At 43.7% G+C, this 24,075-nt stretch overlaps 1 protein-coding gene across 5 annotated transcripts in view; it reads left to right on the forward strand.

Moving 5' to 3' along the window:
• The first annotated feature begins 729 nt into the window (after positions 1-729).
• Positions 730-24,075, forward strand: part of CDHR2 (cadherin related family member 2) — a 39,599-nt gene continuing 16,253 nt past the window's right edge. The window contains exons 1-18 of one of the 5 annotated variants that reach the window (XM_054977182.1): positions 732-822; positions 5,033-5,175; positions 6,904-7,078; positions 7,601-7,669; positions 8,228-8,367; positions 9,334-9,387; positions 9,872-9,961; positions 15,002-15,091; positions 16,363-16,488; positions 16,935-17,078; positions 18,155-18,230; positions 20,143-20,249; positions 20,338-20,568; positions 21,186-21,347; positions 21,878-22,045; positions 22,255-22,316; positions 22,440-22,674; positions 23,740-23,979. In XM_054977182.1, the coding sequence (XP_054833157.1) occupies positions 7,033-7,078; positions 7,601-7,669; positions 8,228-8,367; positions 9,334-9,387; positions 9,872-9,961; positions 15,002-15,091; positions 16,363-16,488; positions 16,935-17,078; positions 18,155-18,230; positions 20,143-20,249; positions 20,338-20,568; positions 21,186-21,347; positions 21,878-22,045; positions 22,255-22,316; positions 22,440-22,674; positions 23,740-23,979 (2,040 nt within the window). In that variant the 5' untranslated portion in view covers positions 732-822; positions 5,033-5,175; positions 6,904-7,032. Of the gene's footprint in view, positions 823-4,985; positions 5,176-6,886; positions 7,079-7,600; positions 7,670-8,227; positions 8,368-9,333; positions 9,388-9,871; positions 9,962-15,001; positions 15,092-16,362; positions 16,489-16,934; positions 17,079-18,154; positions 18,231-20,142; positions 20,250-20,337; positions 20,569-21,185; positions 21,348-21,877; positions 22,046-22,254; positions 22,317-22,439; positions 22,675-23,739; positions 23,980-24,075 lie in introns of those variants that run through there. The other 4 variants (XM_054977181.1, XM_054977184.1, XM_054977183.1 and 1 more) reach the window with 4 other exon arrangements.

Here is a 24,075-nt window from a genome sequence, read left to right on the forward strand (position 1 = left end):
CCGCAGCAATTGGGCTGCTTTGTGCGCACACCCATGCTGACATCACATGTGATGTCATCACGCAGGCTGGTGTGTGTGTGCGCGTGCCCGGCCAGCCAGCCAGCTGGCTGCGGCCAACGGAAACCCTGGTGCCGCTCCTGCATATTATCACCGTCTGTAATAGGACTTCTTTCTTAAATGGGTTGTGCTTTTGTGGCTGACTTATATTCCCATGAGTCCTTAGTAGGTCTCCTTTCCATATGGCAGAGAGGAGTGCACAGCAAGGTATTTTACCCCATAGTCCATCCCCCAGTGTAGTACTTTAGTATCTTTATATCTTCCCAAGTGATTTCTCCCAGTAGCATTGGCCATATTCACATTGAAATGAACCCTAGATGTCACAAACAAAACTGATAACACAAGGTATGGTGATTCATTGCCACATGGGCAAAGGGCAGTGCCACAAGCTGTAGGATGAAGTAGTGCTACATATGGGAAGTGGTGAGGCAGAACATGAGAAGTTAGCTGGTTTGGGGAACAGGCCGTAATGTTGCCAAGCAGTCAGTCATGCCAGATATGCACAAATGTGTGAAAAATCTCTTCCAGAATTCCCAGGAAGAATTACAGCACATGCACGTAGACCTTTTGCTGTAATCGAAGGAAGGAAGGAAGGAAGGAAGGCTGGTGATGAGATTCAAGAGAGCTGGGCTGAGTTTCTGATCCACTGATTTCAGTTAATGATTGATCAGCTAATTTACAATGAGAGACAAAGTCTGAGGGACTAAAATCTCTGTTGCCTGCCGCAGAATCAAACACCTTTCCAAGGATTCCACATAATACCAGGTAAGGAGTACATATATACTTTTGGTCATCTATCAGTTCTACGACCAAATGAAATACAAAAAGGAACAAGACAGGGATGTCTTTTGTCTCCCCTCCTGTTTATTCTGGTTCTTGAAATTTTGAATAGAGATATAAAACAAGAAGTAAAGATTGGAGGAGTAATGATAAAAAAGAGAGTTATAAATTGAGAGCGTTTGCGGATGATTTAGTTTTATTTTTAGAAGACCCAGTAAAAGGAGTTGATACTTTGATGCATAAATTAAAAGAATTTGGGGCATTAGCATGTTTTAAAATTAACAAAACATTTTTTAATAATATGAAACTACAAGAACAAGTTGCCTTGATGGAAAAACAGGTTTTAAGACAGAAAAGAAAATAAGGTGTTTGGGTATTCTGTTGTCAAGTATGCATTGTATGTTGTTTCATAATAATGATAAGACATGGAAAGAAATAAAAAAGACTTACTAAGATGGGGAAAACTACAATTGTCTGTGGGCCAAGCTACAAGTGATGAATGACACTTGAATGGCAAGTGTATTTCTCCCTGTTCACTTGCCCTCCACTCAATCCACTTGCCATTCAAGTGTCATTTGTCACTTGTAGCTTGGCCCTGAGTTGGAGAAATTATCTGTAATCAAGATGAATGTCCAACCTAGAATGTTATTTTAGTTTCATACAATACCAGTATTGACATCTGATACACCATTTAAACAATGGCAGAAGGATATATCTAAATTTGTGTGGCAAGGGAAGAAACTGTGTGTTAAGTATAAATATTACAAGATGTAAAAGAAAGATATTTTGATGCTTGCTGTTTGGTATGGTTGAAGAAATGGCTAATGTTGAGAAATAAGAGACTATTTGGAACTGGAGGGCCATGAGCTAAGATTCGGATGGCATGCCTATTTGTGGTATGATCAAGTTAAAGTTACAGTGGATTTTAAAAATCATTCTATTAGGTGTGCCATTCTGAGAGTATGGAACAAATACAAGGTTGTGCCTTAAAATGCTGCTCTGGATTTCACCACAAGAAACCTTTTTCAGATGAGAAATTATATTCAAACATAAGTGGCTAACTTATCAAGATATATTAGACTTTTTACAAGGTGAATATAAAATGAAATCAAGAGAAGACTTGATTATGCAGGCATATATTTATCAATGTTTTTTATGGACAATTAACATAACAATTTAAAGCTGACAAAAGGATGTATGGATTTAATCAAGTTATGACTGTATTTGAAACAGAACCAGGGCTTTTTTTTCAGCTGGAACGCAGTGGAACAGAGTTCCGGATCCTCTTGAAAATGGTCACATGGCTGGTGGCCCTGCCCCCTGATCTTCAGACAGAGGGGAGTTTAGATTGCCCTCCACGCCACCGAGCAGCACGGAGGGCAATCTAAGCTCCCCTTTGTCTGGAGATCAGGGGGAGGGGCCACCAGCCATGTGACCATTTTCTCTGAGGGCAACCCACTGAGTTCCACCACCTCTTTTCACAGAAAAAAAGCCCTGAACAGAACTATGTATGAATGATGAACATGAGTGCAGTTGCACCTACAGACTAACATGGCTACCCATCTTGAATGATGAACATGTTATTGCTAAAATGTATAAATGTTTGTTGAGATAGGAAACAGAAGAAGAACAGGTGAAAGTATGTATGATAAAATGGGCAAAAAACTTAGATATAACATATAACATATTGGGACAATATAGACCCTTCTGAACCAGGGATGTAACTCCTCACTTTTCCTGAAGTCAAGCCAAAAGGCATGGAATGGCTTGTATGTGGCCGTTCGCACCTCACATCAGAGCAGCAATGAATCCGATTCTGCCTCCTTCTCTGTTGCCCTCAAGCGTCTGTTTCTCCACCATGAGATAAAAAGAGAATCTAAAATTCAATTATTTATCATACCCAGATATTTAGCCCCCTATACAACATTCCCACACATGCCAAATCAAAAAGAATAAAGAGGGAACTTCCCTCTACCTGACTTAAATTTTTAAAAAAAGAGGAAAGAGGGGAGGGGGAAGAACGAAAAGGAGGGGTGAAGGAGTGGCTGGCTAAAAGAGAGCAGCCATTCATAATGCAGGGGGCTGGCAGGGGGCAGGAGAGGGGGGAAAGAGGGTGGAACAACAAAAATGGAATAAAGAGTATGCATGGGGAAAGAGCCTACCACAAAGCGGATTTTTAAAAAAAGTCGAGATACAAGTTCTTTCAGAAAAGCTGGGGGGAAGCTGCATAGTGCCTGGAGTGATTACTCAGGGTGGCAAATCTGGAAAAAATGCTGCAGTATGGGAATTGAATTGTCAAAATAGACCCATGTAGCCTCAGCTCTAGTCTGAAAGAAAACTTTTATAAAATGATGTATAGATGGTAAATGTCACCGGAAAAATTAGCAAAACTGTATAAGAATGTTTTGAACAGATGTTGGAAACGTGAACAGCAGGAGGGGACATTTTATCATTTATGATGACATGTAACAAAGCTAAGAAACTGGGGATACAAATACGCTCAATTATCAAGAAGATTTTTAAAGATTAGTATACAAATGAAACCGGAGGCTTTTTTTATTAGGACTAATGGACAAACAGAAGTTACTCATGTTACTTTTTGTACATGTCAACAGCAGTGAGACTGTTATATGCTCAAAAATGGAAAGCTACAATGTTACCTACAACAGAGGAATGACCGAAGAAGATGATGGAGATGATGGAAGCTGGTCAAACTTAAGTCTTTGATTAGGGAAAAGTCACTGGATAAATATATTGTTACCTGGAAGCCCCTTATAGACCTTTTGTGGGAAACAGAGAGAAATGAACTGATGGTTTGTGCTTTTGAAGATTAGAAGGTGGAGAAAAATGTGTTAGAGGGAACGGAAAAGTAGCCCTTCAGGGCAAATTTGAAGTTAAGGTATAATATTAATTGTAAGGTTAAATTTGGAGTTAGGGTGTAATATGTAATACTTATATATCTTTTCACAGAGAAAATTGGTAGTTATTCCTAATTTCTTTTATTCTTTCTTTTTTGCTTTTCTTGTTCTTTTTTTCCTTGAAGCTATGTATTTCTCACTTTGTTTTCTTTTTATTAATTGGTTTAAAATTTTCAATAAAAAACAAAAAAATTAGTTCTATGACCAATTAAAGTGGGATTAGAATAACGAGGCAGCCCTAAATAAGAAAATGACCAAAGTGGTACCTCTCATCTTCTGTTTTGAGTACCCTGACTGAGGCAGTACTAGTAAGAAATTTAAGTCACTTTAATTAATTAATTTATTTATAAATATTTATAGCCTGCCTTATTTCCTCAAACTCAAGGCAGCTAAGAAAGCAGCAAAGCTGCAAGGACACAAAAACATCATAACTGCTCATCAACAAAATAAAAACACAATATGGTGAAGTTTATTGCCTAGTGACACATGTGTACCTATTTGCAAGGTGGCTCTAAAGGGTTAGCTTTTTATCTCAGGCCGTCATATAGCTTTACTTAACACAGTGCTTTCCATAGGATAGCACTGATGAACAGAGTGCATTTCATTTTAAAAACCTGGTTTGCCCTAGTATTTACAGATTGATTGTGGAGCAGAGGCAGGATGGCCACCTTCCAGTCATTGACATGAGCCATAACTAAAGGAAAATCTGGGCTGTCTGGCTGGAATTCAGAAGTGGGAAACAGGCATTAACACAGATGTAGCCCCAGCACAGAAGGCATGTGACCATTAGATCCCCATAACTATGTCTCAAAGGAGACAGCTACAGGTGTTTCAGTGCCACAGAGGGAGCTCTGGGGGGACATATATGGGTTTAGAGAGAACTGTCAGCTCCTGACCCAAAGTGTGCTCCCTTGCCTTTATTAATTGTGTAGCAAATTCAGCAGGAGTAGTGTCCTCCCTCCCCCGCAGATGCTGAAGGAACTGGATTCCAGATTTTAGTATCCTCAGGACGAGCAATGTAATAGTTGTGGATTTTCCGGGCTGTATCGCCGTGGTCTTGGCATTGTAGTTCCTGACGTTTCGCCAGCAGCTGTGACTGGCATCTTCAGAGGTGTAGCACTGAAAGACAGATCTCTCAGGGTCAAACACTGAGAGATCTCTGTCTTTCGGTGCTACATCCTTCTCCGGCCGTGAAAGCCTTCAACAATATATCGAGCAATGCAATGTTTGTTGGTTTGAGTCTTCCTTATTTTTTAGTTAACAAAGTTCTGTGTTAGGTTCACAGTGGACCAGAATCCAGCCCAAGCTGTCATCTTCTAGACCCGCAGCATGGCACAGGAAATCAATGACTGTCTTGCTCCTAATTAGTCCCTTCTCCCACCAGCAAAGTGGTCTCCCTACAGAAGAGGCAAATGTACTGGTAGGCCTTGCAGCATTGTGTGGCTTAAGGAATGATGAACTCACTGTGAGTGTACTGGCTCAATAGATCACAACCCTTCTGCAAGAATCTAGCAACAGAATTGGAATCCAAGGATTTAAAAGAATACATTTCAAGTCCCCAGCAGGACCATCAGTGGAGCTCTGGGTCCTGAGGGAATTCCAGAACCCTTCACTGATTTTTTTTACTCCCATGAATAAAAGATTGTCTCCATCTCCTTTCCTTACAGTGATATAAAGAAATATGCAGCGGTACTTTCTCAGACTGCTCAGTGACTAATCCCAATAGTAACAAACCAGAAAGGCAATTCCTGGCACAATTGCTCAACCAAAAAGTGGAAAACCACCCAGGAATAGTAAATAATTAAGAAACTTCCTTTATCTATTCAAAGTGACAATGCTCAATCAGTACTCACGGTTATTTCACTCATAAATGCATATCAATAAACATACAACTCAAATACAAAGAAATAGTCCAAGAGGGACAAAACACTCCCCTTCCGTATTTTCAGAGGAAGCAGGATATCAACTCTGAGTTCAAAATGCAAGGTAAGTGTCAGTGTTTTCATGTCCTTTTTTTAGTCTTTTTTCTTTTGCAGATATCTTCAGCTTATTTCCAGAATTAGGGATCCACAAAGATGGAGGGTCGTATCAGCGTCACCCTCTGGGTTCATAGAAAGAATTGAAGATGTGTATGGTGATCCATGGTCGCCCCAGAGGAAGTCTGTGAGACGAAATCTGACGTTCCAGCCAGCCTCAGTTCAGGCATTCATCTTTGTGGATCCCTAATGTTTATTGATATGTATTTATGAGTGTTGAGCAGTGACTAATCCTGGCATCCCCTATTCATGCCAGTGAATGGAAAGCCAGCTTGGAACTCTTTTTTACTTCAATTAAAATCTGACTTACTAAAGTTGATGAAATACTTTGATTAAAGCTATTTGTTAAATGTAAGCAATTGTTTAATTTATGTTTGTGACATTTTGCATTGACTGATGATACCATCTGAATATATATACATACACGTACACACACACAGTACATTGACCTTACTGTCAGCTAGTATGACGTGCTATATTTGTCATTTATTGTTCCTGATAAACATAGACTCTCCCAGTTGTTACATGAAATGATAAGAGATCAAGAGGTTTTCATAGCCCTGCTTATTGGAAATGCAGTCAATAATATCTGCAGAACCTTTTCTCTTATGGTACTTGACGTAAACAAGCCTGTAAAATGCCACATGTGAACAAGTCCACAGTGTTTATAATGCTCACTCCTACCAGGAAGAGGTGGACTGGCCAGTTAGGGGAATTTCCCAGTGGGCAACTATCCTAGAGGGCCACTGGTGGTCAGGAGTAAGCAGAGCCAAGCCCCAGCAGCTTTGCCAGTGCCTCAGGGACCACTTGGCTCAAAGTCTTCATCAGCAATGACGATCAGGGTCAGGTGACCAATTGTTTCCTCCTGCACTGCTGCCAGTCTGGAGGAAGAATGCGATGGGTGAGCTAATGTCTGTTGTTGGTCCCCATGAGCTGAGTGGCCCTGCAGCACTGGCTTGTCTACCACAAGGGTCGCTCGGCTTGCTCTGTGGCCATTTTCACTTCCCTGTCCACTCCTGCTGCCAGGCATGCTTGGGCCTTAAGGTGGGTGCTGGCAAATAGCCTACAATTTATTTATTTATTTATTATTTACAGTCTGCCTTTATCACTAGGCTTCATAGGGGAAGCAAATAACCTACAGCCACAAGAAACCACTCACCAAGGCTGTGGAAGCAGGTGTGTCTCCACGGACAAGTTATCCTTCAGCATGCTGTGTTTGTGGATCTCTTTGGTCTAGCAGGATGGTTTGGTTCACATGGATGCTTTTCTTCATGCTTCATGCAGAAGGTAAGATTTCCCAAGATGAAGGCCAACCTCCTACCCTACCATCTTTGCTGAAATTGTAGGGTCTTTTGCCTAGGCATAATTTTCCAAGCCTGGCACAAGTGAGATGACTGCTCTAGAAGAGTAAGGCTGTAGTCCTGGGCACTCTAACCAGAAACCAGTGAGAGTTACCTCTGAGTAAACATGCACAGGATTGGGCTGTGGAAGTCCTGAATGGCTCCTGCTGTCTTTAGTAGTAAGTGATCAGATTCAGAGAAGCTGGTATTTTCAGACCTGGAGCTGAATCAAATAATTTTCCAGTGTCCTGCTAGTCAGGACTAAAGGCTTGGTGCCATTGGATACCACTCTAACAGGAAATCTTCCCTTCACTTGTCACTGGGAGCCATATATCATCAGCTTCTCTGCGGTGTGGGGGAAAGCCAGCAACTATGGCAGGAGATACATTGCAGAAGTTGGAACGGAAGCAGAATAAGAGACGGAAGCTCCATGGGGGGAAAATTAACTGGTTTTCTGGTTCCTTTGCAGCATTAGGGAACACATCACCACATTTCATAATGAATAGTACCTTCTCTTTACCAGAGGACACACCAATAGGTGAGTAAAGGAGATAATGCTGATCTGGAATGCAAGAAGCAATGTTAAATGTATTGTCTGTGAGACTCACACTAGAAGAAGCCCCTCTCCTCTTCCCTGCTGCTTGGCTAGGATGAGAATATCACGCCACCTCAATAAATCCTATTTTTACTTCCACATCCAGGCTAAGGATGGAGTGGGATGGGATAGGTTGGGAAGAAGGTTTAAGGTTACTGGAAATCATTCTAGACTGGATTGGGTCCAGTGATGCAATTAAATAATTTTTGACTGTGACCTTAATGGCCATATGGGGGAGGGGGCTGCATTCAGTTGATAATATATACTTCAAATGCAAAGCTACAGCTTGCTTTTGGGGGGGGGGGCCCTGCTGAGCCTGTCTGCTGAAGTCCTGAATTTCTGCCTCAATGTCTAGCACTGATAGTACCACTATTTCCCCCAAAACTGTGTATCTCTGCAGGGATGATGAGTTATAGGTAAGTAGTATCTCATTGACGGTTTTTCAGAGATATCATTCTGGCCTAGGTAACTCGAACCTTTGGCTCTCATTTATCATTTCAGGTGCCTGGCTTTTTAAGTTGGTGGCTAAGGATGCTGACAACGATCCATTGACATATGACATAAAGGGAACAGAAGCTTACTACTTCTCTGTCAGCAGTGATTCAGGCAATGTCACACTGAAGCAAACAGTAGATTATGAGGTAAAGATGAGCAAGAGAACAACAGCATTAAATGGGATGGATAGAACTGGCAAGGGAAAGCTGGCAGACCTTTCACTGGAATATTTTGCAAGGGTCTTTAGTGGAGAGTTGCATTGATGTTGTTGCAGACCAGGTAGTGTCCTATAACTTCTGCTTCCTTTTCTAATATTGGCATGCTCAAGAGTTTTCTTCCTCTTCCCTTCCCAGTATGAAAGCAATTGCCATTCCATAACCCGCCAGCAATTCTTATTGGGGATTGATTTAAACACACTGCTACTGAGTGCAGATCTTCAAACCCAAAAAGTTAAGCTATGCTTTTGAGACCAGACAGTGGTTTCTCTGGATTGTATATGTGAGGCATTCGCATTTAGCCTTCTGATCCTCACTCTGTTCAATGTGATACTTCCTTACAGACCAAGTTCTGCAGGAATATCGTAGATTTCTCCTACATTCCATTTACTGACTTCAAGCTAGGTTCATGACTAAATGTTAATTAGATCTTTGCTGTAATTTGAAATGTAACCAAAGCATGTTATATCTTGGTTCATACCTGAACACAGAACCGTTTTTTCTGCAAATAATGGAATAGTTTTGTTTTGGGAGGAAACAACATCTTGTATGATTTCAGTGAGTTCCCTTTGATTTCAGTGAGACAGTTGCAAGATAGACAGATTTGTTTTATTTTTTAAGCTGAGGGCAGACCTACACCTGAGGAATTCTCCAATTATTCTTTTTGTCTTTGCTGCTACTGCTTCACCCTCTTCTTTTTCTTCTTCTTTTGTTGAATGTAGCAGTTATGGCTGCAGTTTTAAAGGGAAGACTATTGGGAGGAACTTTATTCTCATACTTGATGAGAAAAGAGGCATTCCAGAAGAATCAGTATTTAGAGAAGAGGCATGTGGAACAGGGAAAGTGGTATTGACATCCTCATTATCAAAATGCTTGTGCTTTGCGTTTCCCTTCTAGAAAACAAAGTTGATTCGGGTTGAGGCTTCCGTACATGACCAGAAAAATGACCCGGTAAGGAAACTTCTTGGGGGGAAATGATGTAGGTGACATGTATGGGGCAGATGAGATCCATCAGTACAGCTGTCCCAACTCTCAAGCTGTCAGGAGCAGCAGCTGTTGAACTGAGGCAAGGCCAGCTAAATCACCCTCACTAAGTCCACTGGCAATAGCTGCTGAGATCTTTCAATCATGAATTAATGGAAGGTCTATTTAATGATGCAAAGTGTGACAAGGCTTTTGTAACTTTAATTATTATGTAGAAGAGGGAATGTCTGCTGATCCAACTCTTCACACCCATTCATGATCAGCTGCATGTGTTGACAGTTTCTCTTTTGTACAACTATTAAAGATACATGCATCCTATCTGCCTTTACATCTAGTCACCATATTCCCATGTGTCAGGTGTTCTCCTGTTTAGGTACTGATCTCTGGGGAGCTGAAGCCTCTCTAGCTAGTCTTCTAAATGACTGTCAATCATTTTACGTTGCTCCAACAGGTCCTTAAAAAACTCACCATCATGGTAAAAGACCGGAATGACAATATGCCAATATTTGTGAATGAACCCTACATGACAGATGTCTTTGAGGTACCTATGCAATAGATTTCATGTCCAGGCTTACACTGCAGACGTCTGTTCCTCACTTTGTGATGTTTTAATTCTGCTCTCTAATCTGAGGAAATCAACTGTGCAGGCTTTCTACCTGTTCTTTAGTTCAAGGAACTGTTCCTTGAAGTAGTTAATACAGAAATAGTTAATACAAGTGGGAGGCCACAAGGAACTGTGGGAGGCGGGAGGGGGATCTCATTATTCCCTCCCCATGATTTCATATTTCCTTTCTCTGAGAACGTCCATAGCTTTCCCCCTTTTCCTCCTCCTTCTCTCCTTCCCACCCAGCAGACAACTTACCTTTATCTGCCCCCCCATCTACCCCGCCCTCCACCCAAACAGCCTCTACCTGGGAAAACCATGGCCCAGTTGCGAGGTGCCAGTCACTGGGCCAGGTCCAGTTGCACAGTGGTGAACTTGTAAAGACTTGCAAGGGGCACCTGATTTTCCCTGTATCACCTCCCCAACACTATTTCCTCTTTCCCTCATCCTGGCAAACCTCATATCCCCATCCTTATCTGCTTCCTTGTCTCTTTCCCACCCACCTGCCAACCTATCCACCAACCTAACTTTTATCTGCACCTCCATTTTCAGCTCTATTTATTATTTATTTACTTCATTTATACTCTATCTTTCTCTACAATGAGGGCCAAAAGCAGTTTACATCATTCTCCTCTCCTCCATTTTATCATCATAACAATGCTGTGAGCAAGTGTGGACTGAGAGTGAAAAACCCTGCAAAAAGGACCCACCCTGTCTTTGCCCCCTAAAGAGAAGTGAGGTACAGAGGAAGAAGTAGTCTGCCTGCCTGTGCCCTGCCCTCCCAAAGAGGGAAGGGAGGAAGTAAGAGGCAGTCTACTTAACCAATTGGCCAGCTGTTATTTTCTTCACCTCATGCAAGGCTCGGATTGTGCTGGGTATGATTTCCCATGTCTTGCATGGTCCAGGCACAGGTTCCCTGCTTTCTCATGGGACTTGGATGGGCTGGGTGCTGCCTCTCCTGGGACTCAGGTGGGCTGGGTGCTGCCTCCCATGCCTCACCTTGGATGGGTGAAGGGAGGCTGATTGTTATCTCCCCTGTCTTGACTAAAGTGGAGTGGATGCTGCCTCCTCTGCTTTGCATGGGACTCTGACAGGTTGGTTTCAGGCCTTCTGTTCAGTGGGGAGACGAAGCCATCTGCTCAATTAGAGGTAACCTGGTGCTCTTAATGGCCAGTCCACCATGCCGGTGAGATAAATTAGGCTTAGCATGTGTAACTGGCCTATGGTAACCCAGTGAATTTCCATGGCAGAATGGGGATTTGAGGGCCTTCTTTGTAACTCTGACCACTACACACCCTGGCTTTCAAGGGTTGCTGCTGTTTAACTGTAGCAAGCAGCTGGGTGAGTCATACAGTTGAGGTGGCAGCAAGTGATCCAGTGATTGCTGCTAGGCCTGGTCCCAATGAGTCTCTCAAAGGTGTTACCAGAACTGCTCTATTTGAATGGGGAATTAGCTTTAGCAGTCTGTAACTTAAAATTAGCGCGGATCTTAACCTATGTTTACAGAGGTCCCGATTCCAGACACTCTAGTGACAAACAGGCAGACTACAAATAGTTTCAATCACGTGTATTTACTAATAATGTGGCGTAAGCCTAAACTTGCACAAGCATACAAGAGAACACACAAGATCTAAGAAATACAGAGTAGGAAATGCAGAGACTTTCGCATTAGCAGGTTCCCAACGATGGTGGGGAATACTCACAATCCTGAAGCGAAGCAGAGACACAACAGCGAGGTGGCCCAATGCCAGCACTGGGACCACAGACGGACAGCAAGGGATTCTGGATAGGATGGCATGCGCACCATGCGGTCTGGGAGACCGGCTTAAATACCCCAAAACGTACCCTGGGGCTGGTGCTTTACTTGGTGGTTCTCACAGATTAAAACAAAGGTTCTAATGGGTTACTGAATGGCTTGGATGGGCCACTTTGGCAATCTGATTGTGATAAGTGACACCTCAGGAAGAGGGGACAAAAGAGGGAGGGGGAAATCCGAGTGGGCTGAAAGGATGTTCCAGCGGACAGGGCTTGTCCTGATGTCATCAGCTCTGGAATGCGGAGGTTTCTTTGAGATGCATTCTCTAAGTGCTTGGGATGATCGGCACTTAGTTCCTTCTCCGGGGCGGCTCCTAAGATATGCAGAGCGGGGCGAGGTACTCTCGCTGCGGACGTGGTGTGCCTGCTTCGCCGAAATGGCTTCTCAAAGCAGTCTCCTTCCCTGGGTCTTCTGGCTGCCTAAGAACATGGTTGCTGGCTGGGCATAGCTGGGGCTGATTTGCAGGTTGCCCAGTAGCGAGGGCAAGCTCGGGGGACCGGCCCGCGGGAGTCTCCAGGCGGGAACTGACCAGGGAGCGCCTAGCCAGGCTCGCTGGAGGTTTCCCCGGCAGGCGCCCGGCTGCTAGCAGCGGCTTGGGCCCATATGAGGCAGGCTTCCATGGAGGCAGGAGAAACAGCACACAAAACACAGTCCAAAGCAGGGAACAGGCGCGGTCCGTGGCAGATGGCTATACAGGCACGGGGCACACTTGTAACAAAGTCCAAGCACACTCTGGGAAGTCCAGGTACAGGTCTGGGCAGGGCTGCCCAGGAAAAGAGTCCTTTGTGCAGTTAACCAAACATGGAGTCAGTAAACTACACAGTCTATTGCAGCAGCAAGGTAGTTAACACGCAGGCAGGAAACTGACACGTGTATTAGAACACACACATGCAGGGCAGTCTTTGGTGCAGCAGTGAAACAGCAATGCAGGAAACTTTAACACAGTTCGTGGCAGGCCTTAAAGCAGGAGAGGGGGCCTACTTGGCAACAAAGGACAAAAGAACTCCAGAAATGGCCCTGCCCCTGCCTCCTTTCCTGTCTTTTATTGACAGAAACCAAGCTTGGAATGCTGGCAAAATTATTGTAATTTCCTAGCAAGGGACACTGAGGGCATCCTCTCCTTAAAGCTACAGGTGCTCCTTTTATCATTTTGTTTTTTTTTTTAAAAAAAAGCCCTCTAATGTTTTTCTTTCTTTTTTTAGATTTCACATTTTTCTGCAAACATAAGGTGTTTTTCAGGTTTGTTAGAACATCTGTCCTGTCTGTTCACAGCTCCAGTCTCAGAATGTAAATATCCTCAGATTTGGCCAAGTTCAGAATTAGATATATTGATGGAAATAGTTAATATGGAAATAGTCATGGAAAAGAACACATGCACCCTAACTGCAAAAATCAACTTTAATTTAACATAGCAATATATGTAATTCTCAACATGACTTCATCTGTGGATACTTAAATCCAGACATTGGAGGCATAGACAGACAAGACAGATCTTCCTACAAACCTGAAAAAAGCAGCACGTTTGCGGGAAAATATGAAATTAAAAAAATACACTGAGAAGTTAACCTCTCCCAGAATTACAAAAGCATCACCTGTAACTTTAAGAAACAGATGCCCTCAGTGACCTTGCTTGGCATCCACAAATTATTGCCAAGTTCCAGCCTTGGATTCTGTCAATAAAAGGTAGGGGCAGGGCCCTTTCCATGCCTGTTTTAGCCTTTGAGAGAAGACTCAGGGGACAGGCCCGTTAGCAATCACTGGACAGATTGCTGCCACCTGACTTGCACAATTCACTGGGTCCTGCTGTTTAACAAAAGCTGGTGTGGTGTAGTACTGTTTAACAAAAGCTGGTGTGGTGTAGTACTTAAATTTTTGGACTAGGATCTGGGATACCCAGTTTTGAATCCCTATTCTGCTACAGCAGATTTACTGGTGACCATGGACTAGTTACACATACTCTGCCTAATCTATCTCACAAGGTTGTTGTGAGGATAAAACTAAGGAGGTGAAAATGCTGTACGCTACTTTGAGTCTCCATTAGGGTTGCCAGGTCTCACTGGCAACCAGCGAGAGGGGGGCAGTACTTACCGGCTCTGTTTCCTTCTGGAAGTGACACAGAAACATAGAGCTGGAAAGGATCACAAGGATGATCTAGTCTAACCCCCTGGACAATGCAGGAAATTCACAGCCATCTCTCCCCTCAGCTCCCCCAGTTACCCCTCTCTATGCCCAGAGGAGGCAAAAAACTTCAGGATATCTGAATCTGGCCTGGAGGAAAATTCCTTCCTGACTCCAAAGTGGCAATCAGCATTACCCTGGGCATATAAGAAAGGGCCATGAGTCCAGCACTGGCTCACCCCTTTATGCCCTCCTCTCTCAATCTGACATCATTGCTCTGGCCATGGATGTACACCTGCACTTGGTGCAGGAAAGCATCTGCCTGTTTGGTGCCAAAATTGGCCCCATGCAAAGAGGGGGAGCAGTCCCACAGCCAGTGCAATGATGTCACTTCCAAAAGTAATGTTGTCACATCCTGCTGGGAGTGCACGCACTGCATATTTTCCAGTGTTGCCTGCCAGTGATGGACGATTGGCAAGTGGCTTGCCAGCTCCCACTGACTGTCAGCTATCAGTGGGCACGGGGGCAAGCCGCCAAAAGTTTGTCCACCATGAGCGGGCACCTGGGAACTCTAGTCTCCATTTTGAAAAAAGGTACAGCATAAATCAGGGTTTCCCAAGCTTTTTGAGCCTGTGGGCACATTTGGAATTCTGACACAGTATGGCGGGTGCAGTAGCAAAACCCATTTCTCAATCTCAAAGGTGATGTCTTCTGAATCACCCCCTACTCCACTGAGGTAGAGAAAGCCAGGACTGATTCTGTTTCATGGAAGGGTACACATTGCTGGCACCTGCATATACTACGTTGAGGATCACTGCTCTGCATGGTATCTGTTCAACTAGTAGGCTGAGAAACTACTGAAGGTGCCATGTACTCCAATTTTGCTAATAGTACTATGTAGGCCTCTGAAAATCTTCTCTGGCCAGGATGAAGTGAGAATCAGTGAGTTACTGGAGTCTTTACATCAGTAACCTGGGTGGTGTTCCTGTTGCTCCTACCTTTTCCAAGCCTTTTCTGAACTTGACCAATCTTCTGTGTTTCAGAACACAGCCATTGGCTCCTCAATCTATACAGTTTTGGCTAAAGATGAAGATACAGGAAGTGCTGGACAGGTGTCTTATACAATTGAAGAAGTAAGCATTACAGCATGTGGGTTCAGTTGTCCTTTGAGATGTAAAGTGCAAGGGGTTGCTTTAAACAGAGTAAAGTGGCCCAATACTGTCTAACTAACTGTACCTCTCCGGGGGATCTCAGACATAGTTTTTTCCCAGTCTTACCACATGAATTTCTTTAAAAGGAGCTGCTAGAGAGTGAAACTGGAACCCACTGTATACAAAACATGCATTTTGACACTGAGCAGTGGCAGTAATGAGTCCTGGAAAGGGAGAATACTCATTTCTCACAGTTGGCCTCTTAAGCACGGTGTTCTCCTAGGCTGGCCGATTGCCATCTAAGTATCTTGGGAAAGACAGCAGGGAGAGCCCTATTATTAGGCAAGATGAGGTAGCCCACCTCAGGACAACAGATTTTGAAATGACATTAAATAGCAGTAAATTATCAAATGATTTGGTTTCTCTCATTTGGGTTTTCTACCTCAGACTGAAATGTCTTCTGTGGAGAATTTGTCTGATTTCTAACAACCTTTCACATGCTCTGGCCTGGTCTGACCTTCTAATTTATCAGATGATCTCCCAGTAGGCTGATGCTCTGGAAGGCTGCAACCATTTCCTTCACTGCAGCAGCTTTCTTTAGAATACTGTAATTGGCCTGGGCCGATTCCAGATGACTAACCTTAAGTCGCTTCATGCCGCCCTCTTCCGGATCGCGACGGGGAAAATGCGAAATATTGCGTTTCCTCGCGTGAGTTTTGCGCGTCGTCGCGCAAAACTCGCGCGAGGAAACGCGATATTTCGCATTTTCCCCATCACGATCCGGAAGAGGGCGGCATGAAGCGACTTAAGGTTAGTCATCTGGAATCGGCCCTGGTCTCCCTTCAGGGCCTCGGGCCTCTTCAGCACAAGTGCTGGGGATGACTTCTGGCTGCTGCTGGGCTGGGGAAACCCTCTTCTCTGTGTGTGCCCTCCATAACTGTCTGCTTCAAGAGGTGGGAGGAGAAAGAGGTGGTTAGTACAGAGCTGGAGTCAGAGTCTTTCAGAAGTTTCAGGGAACATGGTTCATTGGTTGGCTGGGGCAGACAGAGGGTGGAAGAGAACCTGGTCAGGAGCACATGGGCCACTCATGTGCATTCCCCCCCCCTCCCCCAGCTGTTTCAGCTTCCCATTCCACTCCTGCACATCCTTTTGCTACGAAGTCATCCTGGGCATAAAGTTCACGTTGGGTTTGGGGGAGGGTGGAGCTTTGGTTCAGTCAGTCCTCATGTATTTTCCTTGTGCACCATCCACAGGTCATTCCAAACAATGAGATGAATTACCAGCTCTTCTACATCCTATTCAATGGCACTGTGGTGTTGAACGGCTCACTTAGTTACAATAACAAGAGCACTTTCTACAGAATCAAAATCAGAGCCAGGGTGAGGAGGGACCAATAAAACATAGGGAAGGAAAATATTGGGAGGGAAGGGAAACTCTCTCCATGGAAAATGTGTATAATAAATAAAGGGCGGGGGTGGGGCGGGGGTGGAGGCAGTTGTTTGCACTGAGTTGACCTTAATTTGCATTGATCGTTCAGAGTAGCTTTTCAGGCAGTGAGGCTTACATTAAAAAATCAGCATGCCTGTATCAATATCTGCTCTTGCCTTTTGGTCTCTCTTATTTTCAGATCCATGACATTTTAAAAGTGTTTGTTTGGGATGGATAAAAGTCTTACATTGTACAGTGTCAAAAGAGCTGTGTAATATACAGGAAATGTTCCACAAGGAAGGCTCTGTATGTGTTCCTGGGGGGAAAGAACTGTTCCTGGGTAGGCAGACAGAAGGCAGTGACAAACTCAAATGATTGTTGTCTTTCTATTCTCCAGGATGGTGGGGGACTGCTGAATAACGTGATCGTCCATCAGAATAACACAGCCTATCTGTCGGTTACTGTTGTTGATGTGCCTGACCTGGACCCCCAGTTTCTGGGAGAACCATATGTAGGCTCCGTACCAGAAAACTGCCCCCTGGTGAGGCACATCTGTTCAGCTCTTTTAGTACAAACTCTCAAGTGCCCAAATTCTTCTGACATGGTTGCTTTTGATACGGAAAAGTGTAATATTTGTGGGGGGAAATAGCTTTAAGACAGATTGTTCCTTAATGTATGTGCTGTCATACAAATATAAACATACAAACTTACCCTGATCACTTCAATGGGAAACTGTAGCCCTCTTCAGATGACATCTCATGTTGAAATCAAGACATGTAGAAGGGAAGCAGGAATGGATGCACTGGCCTGCCTGTTGACTGCTGTAATGTGAGCAGAGTGTTTACATGCCTACAAAGTATACGGAGAAAGGCTCCATCCCCTTGACTGAGAATGTCCAGTGTTTTTTGAGCAATTGGATGGAGTGCAGTGTTATGAATTCCTGATCAATGGGACTGAGCCATGCATGTAGATGCTGTGATTTTGTCCTGTTGCTTGACTATAGGCAGGGTCAACATGCTCACTCCTACTTGGGTAGAGGAGATTTCAGTGCTCTGAAGAGGGTTTTTGCTGGCAAGGCAACAGTTCACAGCAAGCCTGCCTACTGAACAGGAAAGGCATGTGATGTCATCCATGAAGTACTTACAAATTATATTTTGCTATGGTCTGCCATGCCTCTGTTAGCCTCCTGTGTGGAGGGCAAGCTATGCTGCGCGCAGGCTTCCTCTCAGAATAGTTGGGAGCACATGCCACCACCTCATTGGTTTTAACCTTTTGTCTGATGTATTTCTTGCTAAACCCATTGAGGCTTGGGGAGAGGCACAACAAGAAATTAAATGCTTCATCTTGCCACTTGGCAGAATTTCTCCCTGGGCAATGCATGCCTGGTAGGGAGGGCACTGCCAAGTTGGAACCAGCTCTTGTAGTTATACCTTTAACAGCAGATCGATGTGTAGAAATTAGCAGGTGATAAGCTTTGGATCATGACCATGGAAAGTTTTACCTCCCTTCTATAGCAAGCCATAATTAAATGCACAAGGGCTGTTTGAAAAATTAGATGAAGGTGTGTACTTTCCATGCACAGTAGGCCCTGCCTTCACTCAGAGTTCTTCATTCCAGGGAACCCCAGTGATGACTGTGCTGGCCATTGACAGAGACAAGGAAGTGAATGATGTAATCTATTACAGCTTTGCTGGTGAGTGGCAGAAGAGCCTGAGGGATGTAAACAGACCTTCGAGTTTATTATTTGCCAAGGGGTCAAGATTGCTGTAGTTTATACTTTGGAGGTGTGTGTGGCAAACAAGAATGTGAACTATACTTCTGTATATAATTTATTATCAGTTTGCTGTATGCATGATCTACTCTCACTGCTTTGTTTTTATACTTACGTAGTATTGCTTTTTGCATTGTTTAACATATCGGCTGATTCCGCACACGTTGGATAATGCACTTTCAATGCACTTTATCAATCATTAGAGGTGGATTTTTTTGTTCTGCACACAAAAAAATAATTTCCAAATGATCTATAAAGAGGATTGGAAGCACATGCCAAAATACTCCTGCCAAAATACCCTGATTCCCTCACAGTACTCTATGGACCAGCAGGAGAAAATGAGGGAGGTGTCCAGCAATGCCATGACATCATTTCTGTGTTGTGGAACACTCTAACATATTTCTCCCGAACTGTATGATGAAACCACAGAGTTTCAGGGAAATGTTAGAGCATTCTCCAGCGCAGTAATGTCACTTTCTGTTATGCAGCCAGAAATGATGTTGCTATGTTGTGGGATGCTGTTCAGGTGAGACTCTGCCCCTCCAATTTTTAAGGGATCACTGGTGCCAGGCTGGCGGCCTACTTTATGCTTTGTTTCAGACAGCTGTAATTCTAGTCTTGTTATTTTGGTTATTAGATATCTCGTATTATTGATTGCATTGACTTACATTGTGTGCCTTGAGTATGAATGAGAGAGGCAGACAATAAAGCAAGTAATAATAATAATAATTGGGAATAAAAATGTGAAGAATGAGGGGCTGAAATTGGAAGACAGGGTAGTGAAGGGGCTGGGCATCAGAGTCACTCCTGCTGTTTTAACTAAGACTGATGGTATAATCAGCAATAACAGGTTATTTATGCATCCATTCCTGATACCAGTCTCAAGCTGTATCAGCATGGACAGTGTTATCACTGCCCCTCCTATCCTTTACATGACCCTTGCCTTGCTGCATAAACCTTGAGGCGGTTAAATAAGAAGGAGCCTATCAGTACTAGTTCCCGCACTGGAGCTTTGCTTCTATAAAATGTTTCATTCAGTAGCATCTTCTCTCATAGGACACTTGCTTGAACATGCCATCTAACCCTTCTCTTCAGAGTGTCCCATCTCTGGCATGCCACTAAAAGTCTCTCTACATGAGATGCCGGGGCGCATGTCTGTCAAATGTTGGGAGACGCAATGTTAGCCAGGAAGCATAGTTTTGAAAGACAGAGCCAGCAGAGATCGCTCCGCAGGGGACAGATTCTCTCATAGCCCCCCATCATCCCTGGGGTGCCTGACTGTCTCCCCTTCCAGAGCTTTTACTCTGCTGCCCTCGCTGCTTAAAACTTTGAATTAACCAAGCCATGGCAGGGCCAAGGCTCCAGAGACTGGGAGAGAATCCGTCCCCTCCAGAGCGATCTCTACTGGCTCTATCATTTAAAACTACACTTCCTGGCTAACATTGCGTCTCCCAACACATGAAGAACATGTGTCAAAAGTATTGTGTAGAGAGACACTGGCTAACTTGATTTTCTTACCCTTGCTTCTTTTGCCAAAAGATGTCATGCTGGTTTCTTACTTTGCTATATAACCATTCTCTACTGTGCCTTTTGCTGTGACAAGTTGTAGGTGGTTTCAGAACCAGGCTGTTGCCATAGTCCATGCTATGCTAGGCAGCTAGCCTTTACAATCTCTCCCTGCACCTCCCCCCCCCCACCATCCTTTTCTTGGAGGAAAACATGAGCATCATCATTTCCTGATATCAAAAGGAAAACTGTTCATAGTGAGTTATCCCAGGCAACTGATACTTCTTTCCAGTGTGACAGGCGAGATATTTTTCTTCCTTTCCATTAGGTGCAGCTAGCATGTTTACAATCAACAATGTCACAGGGGTAATCACTGTGAGTGGCAATCTAGACCGAGAAGGTGCTCCAGGTGAAGAGGTGCAACTCCAAGTTGTGGTTAGTAAAAGAGCAGCTCTGAGAAGTGATAAGTATTTTCCTCCCCCTCCCTTCAGGCCTCAGTTTGTCTCTCTTGCTTACTATACAGGCTCGAGAAAAAGACTTGAACATTTACCAGCAGGTGGCAAAGGTGAGCACCACTGTAACGGTTCAGGTCACTGATGTCAATGACAACACCCCTCAGTTCTATTCGTGTGAGTATCCTGCCTGCAACTTCACAGACCCTCCAGTGGGTAACTTTTCTGGTCAGATAGAGGAGCATGCCTCCCCAAGAACACCTGTGGCCAGCCTCAGCATCGTGGCCTATGATCCTGACAAGGTGAGCCTAGGAGGAAAGTCCTCAGACTTTTGTGTGGGTGAGATTATACTGTGTTTTGAATTGTTGAGAAGCGAGCTTTTGATCGTTTTTTGTAAACCACTTTGAACAAGTGGAATGAATGTTCTTTTTTAAAATAAACAAACAAGTACGTAAACAGAAGAACAGGTAGACTATAGGTTTAGAACAAGAGTTACGTTGATGAGCACAGAGAGTGTTGAAAAGCTTGTGTTTCTGAGAGTCTCTGTACACGAGACCTCTTACACGAGGATGCTCAAGTGAAGGGAGACGCAATGTTAGCCGGGAAGCCGAGTTTTAAAAGACAGATCAGAAAACTTTTCAATTTCCTCCTCTACAGAGCAGGCAAAGATCACTCCTCAGAGGGTTTGTTTATTTCCTCCTGGCCTCCCCAAAGGCTCTGTCAGTTTCACCTCCCCTTCTGGGAGGTGAAGATGAAATTAACAAACCCTCTCTAGAGAGGGAAAATTGACAAAGCCTTCTGATCTGTCTTTTAATACTTGGCTTCCCAGCTAACATTGTGTCTTCCTTCACTTGAGCATCCTTGTGTAAGAGGTCTTGTGTAGAGAGAGACTGAGTATTTTGCCTTCTTTTCTAAACAGGATTCCAATGGCACTTTTCAGTTGTCCTTGCGTGGTCTAGATATGTTTGCCTTCTCAGTGTCACCGCAGCAGATTGTGAACGTAGGCACCATACAGGTGCTAGTGAGCAATTCAAGCGCTTTGGACTATGAAAAAATACCTAATCATTCCATGACTGTGGAGGTAAGAGATGCAAAAATTTAGGCCTATTTTCTTGCATTGGCCCTTGTTAACAGTTGCAGCCATGAACTGAGATCTAGACTTAGCTGCCAAGAGGAAGTTACATCACTTTTTCCTGTTACCTGCTGAAGTCTCATTCTGGGCAAACTGAATATAGGAGATGAAGATATATAGGAGATTTAAACAGGGACTATGTTTGTCCTAATGAGGACATGCTGAAAAATTAATGCTATCAAACTGTGTGCTTACCATTACAGGAGCACCTTCTTGTAGAATTAAAGCACCCCCTTCAGCACTGTACTTCTAGCAGATGTGAGAAATACTGTCTGCTAAGTAGATGATGCTGACAGGTCCTCTACCACTCCAGAAAGGTAGCGTTGGTAGCTCAGTAGACATGCATCTGGCTGGTTCAGCCTGTCCTTTCCCAGTATCCCATTAGAAAGTTGCCTTCAGAAGGAGTTTTGCTTCAATGAGGATTTAACTCTGAACAGGGATTTGGGTGTAGTTGACTTGGTTCTTTCCAATCTTGGCAGATTATAGCAAACGACACTAGGAGGACAACTGATTGCTGCTCCTTTGCCATGGTTACCATCCATCTTCTTGACATCAATGACCACAGACCAGAGTTCAATCAGAGCGAGTACAAGCTTTATGTGCTGGAGGACAGCCCACCAGGAACCATTGTCTCTTCTGACATCACAGTATGAAAGTTGCACTGCTGATCTGGGCCCAAGCAGGGAAGGTCAAGGATGATGGGATAAGAGCAAATTGTGGTCTCTGAAATAGACTGATGCTTTATGACCAGAATCATAGACTTCCATCAAACCCCTGCTCCCAGTCGCCATCTCTGGGGCTCACTATAGAAATGTGTGAAGAATAATGATCTGTTGATGTTTTCTTTTTCCTGCAGGCCACTGATCCAGACAGTGGAATTTATGGAGAGATCACCTATAATCTGCTGCCTAACAGCATGTATGTACCTATGATAGTCTTAGCAATGGGGAGGAGAGAGGTTTATAATGTAGGCCCTCTTTTGCTTGGAGGGAGTTGTTGTCCATTGATCCTAAGGGATTTGTCTTTTTATTTATCATATAGGTGGTCCACTTTTGTAGTGAACACAACAAGTGGTACAGTGCTGGTGGCAAATGGCAGTAAACTGGATTGGGGAAATGCTTATTATGCCACTTTACAGGCAGTGGATGGAGGTGGATTGTCTGGTTCCACACAGTTGGAGATCTCAGTGGTTGACATAAACAACAACCCTCCCATTGTGACAGGCTCTTATAATATCTTCATCCGTGAAGGCCAGGAAACAAATATCCAGATCCAGGTAAGGCTCAAACACCAACTTTCTTCCTTGGTCCTGTACACTGAGCCATGTACCAAACTGTGCACTTTTAAGGAGTAACTAGAATATAATTTACTTTTAAGCCAAGTACCTAGAGCACCTGATCATCAACACTTATCCTTGGGCTGTCAGGGATTCCTTTCCACTAAGAATTATCATCAAGTTCAAGTTGTTGTGAATTAATTATTAATTGCATGTTAGTATACATTTCACACATCAGTAAAATTACTGCACAAGGGTAGATCCAGAGGAGTTAGCCGTGTTAGTCTGTAGTTGCAAAATAATAGAGTCCAGTAGCACCTTTAAGACTAACCAACTTTATTGTAGCATAAGCTTTTGAGAACCACAGCTCTCTTCGTCATATACACAAGGGTAGTATATCATGTCTGGGGCAGAGTTTGACTTAAGAATTACCGGTTCTAGGGATCTGATGGGTGGCTTTGGTTCAGGGAGAGACTCATGAAAAGACTTAGATGTCTTGTACATTTCCATGGCCATACCCCTGACAACATACTGGCTCTTACTCCTGTAGCCCACATAACCTCAGCTTCCATATCCTTCTATGTATAATAAAAGAAACCCTCCATCTATGCGAGCAAGAGACTTCATTGTAGGAATGTGAAATGCCTTTTTATTAATATGTTCTAGGTTTATAATAGATTTTTGTACTGCACATTGTGATTTTTGCTTTTCGGGGAACATCAAGGTTGGTATGTTTGTTTGCCCTACAGTTATGAATTGGAATCCTTCTACCATAATGTGTAGAGAACATGCTTTCTTGATATCCAAGACTGGCTTTGCTCAGTGAATCCTTCAGCTCAGTTTCCTATCTCCAGCTATAATCACTATCAGAACCGGTGTTGATCATTTAGGTGGGCAGCTGTGTTGGTCTGCAGTAGAACAGCAGGATTTGAGTCCAGTGGTACCTTAGAGATCAAGAAGATTTCTAGAATGTAAACTTTTGAGAGTTTATAGGCTGGTTGCAGTGAGAAGAATTGTATTCCGTCTCCCTTTATTTTGCTAGTAACTCCCAACTTTTATTCCTAGGCCACTGACAAGGATGATCCAGAGACCAATAATAGTTGTTTGTGCTTTGAGATGGTGCCTGGTATGTTCAGCAACAATTTCACAATTGACCGAAACAACGGGATGTTGAGCAGCAGAGGGCCCCTGGACCGTGAAGCGATCCCTGCAGAGTTTGATGGTAAAGTGGTGGTGACAGTGCTTGTGCACGACTTGGGTATCCCACAGTTAAACACCACAGTCAATGTCACCATTGTTGTCGAGGTAATTACGTTCTCTGCTAGGAGTCTGATGGGAAAGGGGTGCTTAGAAAGGGTGGCTGGGACTAATGCATCAAGAGTGAGCCTAGCCCTGCTTAGA

The sequence above is a fragment of the Eublepharis macularius genome, chromosome 4 (assembly GCF_028583425.1).
Source record: "Eublepharis macularius isolate TG4126 chromosome 4, MPM_Emac_v1.0, whole genome shotgun sequence".
Lineage (NCBI taxonomy): Eukaryota > Metazoa > Chordata > Lepidosauria > Squamata > Eublepharidae > Eublepharis > Eublepharis macularius.